Consider the following 9,434-nt stretch of genomic DNA (forward strand, 5'->3'; position numbering starts at 1 on the left):
TATATATATATATATATATATATATATACACAAAGAAAAACTATATATTTATTTATTGTTTTCTTTCTTTCTTTCTTTTTTTTTTTTACAAAAAGAAAAACTATACGAAAATCCCAGGAACTACTGGAAGCAGCAGTCCGTGTGCTGCACCGGAAGAGTTTAAATGTTGCACAGGGCTGTGTTACATGACCGAGCACGGCTGGTTAGAAAACTGTTGAGGTTGTATGGAGTAAGATGACCGTTGGTCCGAGATGTCTCCAACAGCAGGACGAGTTGTCAGTGGTCTGAGCCGAAGGATCCTCAGCAGCGGACCGTTGATGAAAAACGCGCCAGCCACCGTGGGGTGAGTGGGAATCTGACACCGGGGCTCATCTAGGTTTCAATGACCCTGAGATTAATAATGGCCAGGCTTTGAATGATCATATAAGATAAAAACAATAATAAATTGAGAGTCTGACATTCAAATGTAATATGAATTTGTCTCCTGTTGGTTGTTAGAGTCATACATTATGTTTGATGTCACATTTATATCTAATTACACAAAAGATGTGTTTAGATAGCTGTAAAAAATTAAATCACCAAGTCTGTTCAAATATATAAATATTCCAAGTGCCCAGATGCCTTATATTAAGTTTAAACTTATATCAAGTATTTCTTTTACTGGATTATTTACTCAAATATAGATATGATTTATATTTAACTGATGTAACTCTTTTTCCCCACTCAACCAACCAAACCTTACTCATAGAGGCTTTCTTTCCTCCAACAGTGCGAGGTTCCTAGCGTTGAGTTCTCAGGCAAGATCAAAACCCTCTGAAGAAGATGAAGTGGTCAAAAGCGAGCCCATTAAATTCTCCACCAGTAAAGCCAGTCACAGGACCTGGAAAGTGGACCGCTCCATGGGCAGCCAGTATGAGAGGCCTTGGTGGAAAGTGGTTCCCATCAGCCTCGGCTTGACTGCTTTTCTGCTGTGGTGCGCCCTGAGGGAGGAGACGGACGTTGACGCACAGCTGGAGAAGCGGCTGTATGAACATTTACCCAGTTTGGTTTCAGATGAATCAGAAGATGGAAAGTGACATTTGAAATAAGTGACATGAGTCTCGTTTTTTGAGATATTTATTCAGACCTCATGAAAGTTGTGTAGATTGATCAATACAAGTGTGCCCGTCCTTTGCTCCAAATGAAAGATTTGTCATGCATTTGCCATTAACTTGAATTAAAATTTTGTTTTGGAATGGATGTATTTTAAAACAAATACAGGTTCCTGCTTTTTCAAGCTGAAATGGTTTAGATTCACATTGAATATATGCCACTTCAGGAGTTTTGATGCAAGAACTCAATACCCCTGAACCATAAGCGCATGCGGAACAGTAACCTTTATATGAAAATCATACCACTTTCCAAACGGAATCCTAACCATGGGTGAAATTTGTTTTACAGCTTATAATCCTGTTTTTAAATGACCACAGATACAAGGTCAAATCTGTTTTTTATTTAATCAGTTCTGTTACCAGGGGACACCTCAGAACAAGTCGAGTACGCTGATGTGATTTGTAAAAGGTAATTTGGAATATGTGGCAGCTCTATTCAATGTAGGTTTGGTTTTGCCAGTGTATACGCCAGCCCATGTCAACATTTGACTTGAGCACCTAAACTGGGCCCTCTCCAACTATCAAATATTAAATGCAATAATAAACAATATGAGGTAGCAGAAAGTTTATTTACAAGACAAACCCCATGACATGCACACAGGATTGCAGATAGACTGTTTGCAAAGAAAGGAATGAAACACTGATCATTTTACAGAGAAGCTGTAGTCTATAATGCATGGGACTATTTGAGAGAAAGTGAAATGACACGTACAAAAAAGAACATGCCTCAAACTACAAATAAAAAAACCACACATGCTGGTAATAGTTTGAAATTTACAAAAAACATCCCATTTAAACATCCCTTGACCTAAACCTCTACTATCCCACCCACCCCGTTAAAAAGATCAAAACGCATCATTTATGCACGCTCTCCCCTGATTCGCCTGGCCAACTGGATGTCCTTGGGCATGATTGTGACCCTTTTTGCATGGATGGCACACAGGTTGGTGTCCTCAAACAGTCCAACCAAGTAAGCCTCGCTGGCCTCCTACAGAAAAGGAAAAACAAAGGGGAAGATTCATTGATCTAGCACCACTTTGGATGAAAAACCAAAAAATATAAATGAATATATTAACCAACCTGTAGGGCACCAATAGCTGCACTCTGAAAACGGAGGTCTGTCTTGAAATCCTGGGCAATTTCCCTGACGAGACGCTGGAAAGGCAGCTTCCTGATGAGAAGCTCAGTGGATTTCTGGTACCGACGGATCTCACGCAGAGCAACAGTACCTGGCCTACAAAGAAACATTGACACAATTTTTTTAATTTCAATTTGATTTAGAACACTGTCAGTTTGGGTAAATTTAAAATAGGTTGGATATCAGAGCCTTTTTGCACAACTGACTATTTTGTCCACAAAATAAATAGTGTAAACAAAGCAGCTGTACCTGTATCTGTGGGGCTTCTTCACTCCACCGGTAGATGGCGCACTTTTCCTGGCCGCTTTGGTTGCCAGCTGCTTTCTGGGTGCTTTTCCTCCAGTGGATTTACGAGCAGTCTGCTTGGTACGAGCCATTTTTTACAACTATACACCAAAAGAGGAAGAAACAAACAAAAACAATGTTAGTAATCCAAATCTCGTCAAAATAACTGCACTTAAAAATAGGCTACGTAAACCGCGTGTATGAGCGGCTTACCTAGCCTCATAAAATAGGAAAACATATGCTGCAATATTTTCAAATATTGAAAAGCAGCTCTATAAACAAAAAAACTAACTCTACTACAAAAGACGGCAGTGTGGTTCCTACCAGGCGGGAAAAGTGGCGCCTCCTTTAAAAACCATTAAATCCTGAGTTGAAAATCTTCAGAGTGCCGCCACCATTAAGCTACAGAGGACAGACACGTTTCCTCACCAGACTACGGTTCAATTTAGAAGCTGGCAGCGACGGTTGTAAAATGGCGCCAGCTATCTACCATGGAAGCAGGTAAAATACAAAAAAATAAAATAGTTTCTAAACTTCCCACGTGAGATGAAAAAATATCGAGAAAAACATCAAGTTATTTAAGGCTTGGCGGTAAAATGGACTTTAAAGATATTTATCTAAGAGACGGTTGATTTAAGTGATCGCGCGCGCTTCGGTTTAGTAACAGATTCAACATGCATCAGAAGCCACACGTAAAATTAACCAACACAACGCATTAACGTTTACACTACCGAGAACAAAATGCTAAGCAAATTAAAACAAATTACCGTTGTGCTCTGATTTCCGCTGAAATCGTGCTTCTCTCTGACACGTCGCTTGTCTCTAAATGCAAGTGGAGGGAGAGCGAGACGGTATTTATAGTCTAACCGGGTCTAAGGTCTTAAGACCGCCCCTGTTTGAACATGATTGGTCAAAATTTGCTGACGGAAGCAACGTGACCAGAAAATGAGCCAATGCGGTTCATATTATACGCTCATCAAAAAGAAAAAATATAGGGAGTCTTTGCCCTATAATTCAGGCTTCCAACTAGCTTTGTTGTTTTATTTCTTTTTATTTCTTTCCATTAAAAGGAACGGACTTTCCCTAATAGTCAGTATTTCACAATCGACTCATAAAGTTATGCTTTGATTGATCAACTGTATTGTTGTACAAAAGGAAGATTAATGTCTTTCTAATAAATCCATGTCCTAAGTAGCCCTAGATGACCTTTACATATATTTAGAAACACAGCAAAGGATACAAAAAAACAGGGTTTGCATTCACACAGAATTTAAGCTCCTTCTGATCATAGAGCCTAAGTGAATGTAAACAAAATTTTCTTTACTATAAACTTAGAGCACATGTTCCTCTGATCCTTTGTGGTTGTAAAGAGGAGGGAAATGGATAGAAACCAGCCCGCCACTTTTTCAAACAACCGCCCCCACCCCCAAACTGCTTCTCCCTCATCCGCTGGGAGATTGGTAGATATGTTTTTAAAAGTCTGCAGAATATCAGACATTAGTCCGATTTGTTTATTATCTTCTTTAGTTTTTGATCTGAGCAAAAAGAAAACAAGTGATATTTTACAAATATCTTAATGAATGTTTTTTTCTTAATTGTCCACTTGTATAACAGTACCGTGTGCCATTTTAACCATGAATACAACTAGTTCTACACTGGTGGAACTTTAATTATGCTACGGAAGAGGATTAGGGACACTTGAAAAATAAAAATAAGTTAACTGATTTTTAGATTAGATTTCAGTATAATATGAGAAAAAAACTTTAAGACTTAAAGCTCAGAATTCTGACTTTAATTTCAGAACTCTGACTTTTTTCTCAGAACTCTGACTTTTTCCCCCACATTAAACTGAAATAAAATTAAAAGTCAGTTAACTTTTTTATTTTTTCGGTGGCCCTCTTCATCTTCCCTACTATACAGTCGTATGTTTACATCAATATTTTTTTTCCACCACAGTGTTTTTATCACTGCTGCTGACTGAAAAAACTGAAAAAGTCTATAGAGCTGTACTAAACGAAGCGGAACTTTTTGGTTGGAGTGTTGGTATCTCACGGGCATATTACACAGTGACACCAGCATTGGTTTGTGGCGATGTGACTCTGGTTAATGTAATTTTGGATTACGGGGCTCGTGAAAATGTATTTCTGTGATGATCATTGAAAGTTCTTTGTTTTAAGGACAATAAATGCAGTAAAAAGTTTTTTTTGCTGCAACTCAACGACTGTTGGAGGAGAGCATGAGCGAAGAAAGGCTGCTCTGTATAGGTAAACAATGTGTGCCTGTTCAATAAATTTTTGGCTTCTGCTTTAGATGACTGTACTTATTTAGATAATATTGTTTTTAAAATTTAAAATCTAGTATTTGATTATTTTTTTCCTATACAAGTTAAACATTCAGACTTTTTTTGGCACGGTAGAAAACATCCATGTATTTTATTGGGATTTTATGTGACAGCATAGAAATGTAAAATTAAAGGGAATTTTTTTTACAAAAATTATTGGTGAGATTAGTGCAGTTATAGCTGATCTTGGAGTTTGTTCCCACCATCCACATGATAGCCTTTCTTACAGATACACTTCATTACATGTGATTATTATTATTATTATTATTATTTTTTTACAGATTATCAAGTGAATTTAGTCATTGCCATTTAATCTGTCATTTAACTAGGACGTGAATCTGTTTTGATCTAAACCACCCCTGGCTGTGTGTTGTGTTCCTGCTGTAATATGAACCTAAACCTCAGACTGGAGTCTTCTGCTGCCTTCAACAAAATTTTCTCCATGGATACCATGGATTAAATCCCATGCATGATCCCATCAGCTCTGACCAACCTGAATAAGAAACTTCTCACCATTATGCTGCCACCAGCATGTTTTAGAATGAGAATCGTGCATGGTTATGTACAGTATTTTATGAACCTGTATTTTAATTAATATGTATTCATCAATTCTTTGATTTTGAAAACAGTTTAGATCATGTCTCTTTTCCGTTTGGTCCATCTCCTCTCCTTCATAGATGGATCAGAGCTCTTGGAGATGTTCAATATCAGGGATTTTGTTTTAGAACCTACCGGCAACACTGCTTTAAAATGTGATGTAACTGCTGGGTCCCTGGATCTTTTAGATGTTCCTAGAACCTCTAAAGTCAGAGAACTCCGCTGATATATATATATATATATATATATATATATATATATATATATATATAAAAAGAGGCAAATTGGGGAAAGGTTCAAAGGGAATACTTACTTTTGGAAGGCACTGTGCGCTCAAATGAAGGGTATTAACTTGCCTCTTTTCATCTTTTCATTCAACAGATATTAGAGACTCAAAGATCTCCACAGTTGCTGAAGGGGGAGAGATAAATCCTCTCTGGACTCGCAGTGACAACTCCTTCAAATTTAACTTTTTCACAGGCGGTGCTCCACCACCTCCGGATAAAACCTCTGCAGCAGACCACAGCCAGCCCCCCTCAGCATCACTATCTTTTACAGGGCAGGGGTCTACTTTTGCTTTCAACTTTCAAATCCCACCTGCAGAAGATATGGACACAAAAGAGACTACAAACCCATCATCCCTCAGCAACCCACAGTGTATCCAAGAGGAAGAGCCTTCCCATTTACAAGGGGTAGGATCTGCAGGTGGAGAGCAATGCAAAACGAAGAAAAAGAAGAAGAAATCTGGCAAGAAGAAACCGTCTGATGCTGAAACACAACAGAAACCAACAGAAGGGAGTCAGAGAGAGGAGGAGCTGGTCAGTAAAAAGAGTGCAGGTCACTCAGCAGCATGAATTTCATTGTCAGTTTGAGCTTTTTTTGTTTAATCTGACCTTTAACCCCGTTGATTTTTTTTATCTCTTAGCAAGGAATGTTTAGAAGTATACATACAGGCTCAAAGTTATGCTTTTTAATAAATGCGGCAGAAAATCCACACAATTTTCGGAGCATCAATTGGCTTCTGGTAGAAAAATATTTGTCTCAGAACCGAAGCACAATGCAAAAAAAAAAAAAAAAAAAACCCTCGTCATGCTGCTACCTCCACCATGTTTGACAAAAGCTATGGCCTTTATAAAAGCTTGCGTAATACCATTTAGCATCAGGCTAGCTGCATGAAAACCTGTAACTGCAAAAATGACCAACTTTCTTCATCTCTTACTTTATTAAAAGGTTTATTTCATGTCTTAATGTTTATTTCTCTCAGAGCCCAGAGGAGGAGCTGAACAGGCAGCTGGACTGGTGTATCGAACAGCTGGAGCTAGGAATACGGTCTCAGAAGGGAACTCCAAAACAAAGTTAGTGTTATTTTTTTCTCTACACATTACTTATCCAAGGTCACAGCGCATTAAGTTTTATTCCAAAAATATATTCCTTGGTTCAAGAAAATGATTATTTTACCTCAACTCCCACATAAAATGGCAAAGTCAGGATGCAACAGCGAAGAGGTGTATGTTGAAAACAAGAAACCAGACAGGAAGGCATACAGAAAAGACTGCAGATGGGGTGTTGAAATGACAGCAAAGAGGAATGGGAGGTGATAAAAAACAAAACAAAACAGGAAACATATTGTCACAAATAAAAAGATGGCAAGCAATTGAAATGAGACAAGCTAAAAAAGGTCACTAGAGACACAGAATGACTTCAAAATAACTCAAAACCACCAACTGGTACCAGGAGAATCTACAAACACATGGCAGAAGGACAATGGAAATATGCAGAACTGCAGTTAAGATTCACATAATATATTTAATTAAAATAGGAAAATTAGATTAATAAATTATAAAACATAAAAATGAGCAACAGAGTACCTTTTTTATTCTTCTTTGTTTATCCAACTCAGTCCCCGACTGCTTTCCCTACAGCCTCATGGGGGCGATGATGTGCTAGTTTGTTACCTGCCTACTGAGATGAGAAAAAAGCCAAAATAAAGAATAACTTCCACCAGAATATCGATGCACTTTATTTCCCTAGAGGGATTAATTATTCAAACAAGAATTGCTTTTACCTGCAGACTGATAGGAGATCCTGCTGCTTTAATCATTTTAGTCTTGTCTGCAGCCTTAGCTGAGCACTTTATTTTACTTGATCATAGAGCATTTCATTGCTGTTAAATGGAAAGCTCTTTGGCGGTTTAGGTTTTTTATTTCAGCATAAAAGTTTCTCTGTCCGTTTGGGTTACTTTTTTTCATCTAAGGCTCATCTGATGTTTGGAGTACCCCAAGGTTCCATTTTAGGACCTCTTCTCTTCTCCTTGTACTTGGTTTCTCTGTGGTCCATTTAAAAAGAAGAAATAGAAGATGACGTCTCTAGATTTATTTACACATCTATTTACAGCCCAAAGCTAAAAGAAGTCAATCAGCTTTTGGAGGTTTCTCCTTGCAATTGATGTTTAAAGAGACAGCGTGTTCTGTTTGGTCACTTTCAGTTGTTCTGAGTTTCAAAATGTTTTATTTCCTGTAGAAGAGGAGGCCTCTCGAGCCTTGAAGACACTGCGTAGCTCTAAAGCTCCTTTGGTCAAGAAGCGGCAGTTGATGAGAGCCATGACTGGAGATTACAGAAAGAAAATGGAGGAAGAGAAGAACAAGCAGTTCAAGCTCATTCAAAGTGGTGAGTGAACGGTTTCATTAAACGCTTCCTTGTAGAAGCTTTTTTTTTTTTTTTTTTATCCACATGTTTAACTGGTCTCTTACAGAAACTGCATCAGCTCAGGTTAAAGTAGTGTCGGATGCCCCAAAGAAATCAGTTTTTCACCGTCGCGCTGAGGGGAAATCTGCTCCTGGAGCCTCAGAGGATCAGCAGCAGCAGACGGATCCCCAGGGGGCCGAGAAGCCGAAGCTGCAAACTCAGGAGGAGAAGGCAGCCTTCGTCTTTGTTCCATCGAAAGAGGAGTTCCAATTCAATTTCTTCTGATGTTTCTGTGCGGAAAGTCTACGATTTTTCCATAAAATCTAACTGAAAAAAATAAGTGCCACTTCCTCTGGATGTGTACCTGTTTGGATGAAGCATCTGGAAATGACCTAAATCCACAACACTTCCGTTGCTATTTTTAAAGTACCTCTAAATAAACAAAAAACACACCTGAAATATTTGCTCATTTCTAACCAGATCAGTATCAGAGTTGCCTTGGCCAACATCAATGAATTAAACTTGATGACTGGATATTTTTTTTTATAAAACTTTTTACTCAACACGGATAGTAAATATTTGTGTTAACCAGATAAGATTTGCAAAACCTCTTCACATGTTATTTCTCTGGAGTGTATTATTTTTACAGAAAGTTTTAATTTACTATAATTGCAAAATACAGTAAAGATGCGAAGCTGTATCATAGATTGCCTCTCTTGTTTTTTTTGACCCATACTTTAATATTTTAGATGTTTTATGATAAAATTAAATCTGATTAAATACCAAAAAATGATTTCCCTGGTTATGGGAAGAAAGGCTACCCTAAAAAACCTTTGGAAAGAAGTAGTAATTTCTTTTCCAACTACACCCCGACCGGATGACTGCCTAATACGAAGAAGCCAGACATCACTCGAATAGAACCTTTTTGGCAGCATGAGGTAGGCAACTGCCATACCTAAAGTGACTGATGAATTATTTAATTGTTCAGTAGGAATTTCCTCATTAAAAAAAAGAAACTAAAAATATGTTCACTTAAAGCTGCAGACTAGTTTTCAGATGTATATTAAACTTCCAGTAGAACTTTCCCTGAAGTTTTTTATAAATGCAGCAGCTGGAAGCATAAGGGGCCAATAATGAATAAAATCAAAAGAATAAGAGGCCTTAAACAGCCTGTTTCTAGAAATTAGCTGCCCTTCCATATTTGGTGAAGCTCTAATATTGAGAGAATATATATATA

At 37.9% G+C, this 9,434-nt stretch overlaps 3 protein-coding genes across 3 annotated transcripts; 2 read left to right on the plus strand and 1 right to left on the minus strand.

The window, feature by feature from the left end:
- The first annotated feature begins 145 nt into the window (after positions 1 to 145).
- LOC107085021 (chromosome unknown open reading frame, human C16orf91) lies at positions 146 to 1,628 on the plus strand. Its single transcript, XM_015375144.1, has 2 exons — positions 146 to 343; positions 770 to 1,628. The coding sequence occupies exons 1-2, from the start codon at positions 252 to 254 to the stop codon at positions 1,074 to 1,076; spliced, it is 399 nt and encodes a 132-aa protein (XP_015230630.1). The 5' UTR covers positions 146 to 251; the 3' UTR covers positions 1,077 to 1,628.
- A 73-nt stretch (positions 1,629 to 1,701) lies between these two features.
- LOC107085020 (histone H3.3) lies at positions 1,702 to 3,483 on the minus strand. Its single transcript, XM_015375143.1, has 4 exons — positions 3,342 to 3,483; positions 2,539 to 2,675; positions 2,232 to 2,385; positions 1,702 to 2,139 (listed from the first exon to the last, which is right to left on the minus strand). The coding sequence occupies exons 2-4, from the start codon at positions 2,664 to 2,666 to the stop codon at positions 2,011 to 2,013; spliced, it is 411 nt and encodes a 136-aa protein (XP_015230629.1). The 5' UTR covers positions 2,667 to 2,675; positions 3,342 to 3,483; the 3' UTR covers positions 1,702 to 2,010.
- Positions 3,484 to 4,602: 1,119 nt separating this feature from the next.
- On the plus strand, positions 4,603 to 8,902 carry LOC107084993 (UPF0488 protein C8orf33 homolog). Its single transcript, XM_015375087.1, has 5 exons — positions 4,603 to 4,838; positions 5,894 to 6,330; positions 6,777 to 6,867; positions 8,033 to 8,179; positions 8,265 to 8,902. The coding sequence occupies exons 1-5, from the start codon at positions 4,811 to 4,813 to the stop codon at positions 8,480 to 8,482; spliced, it is 921 nt and encodes a 306-aa protein (XP_015230573.1). The 5' UTR covers positions 4,603 to 4,810; the 3' UTR covers positions 8,483 to 8,902.
- The last annotated feature ends 532 nt before the right edge of the window (positions 8,903 to 9,434 follow it).

This window comes from Cyprinodon variegatus, unplaced genomic scaffold (assembly GCF_000732505.1).
Source record: "Cyprinodon variegatus isolate N-32 unplaced genomic scaffold, C_variegatus-1.0 Scaffold113, whole genome shotgun sequence".
NCBI lineage: Eukaryota > Metazoa > Chordata > Actinopteri > Cyprinodontiformes > Cyprinodontidae > Cyprinodon > Cyprinodon variegatus.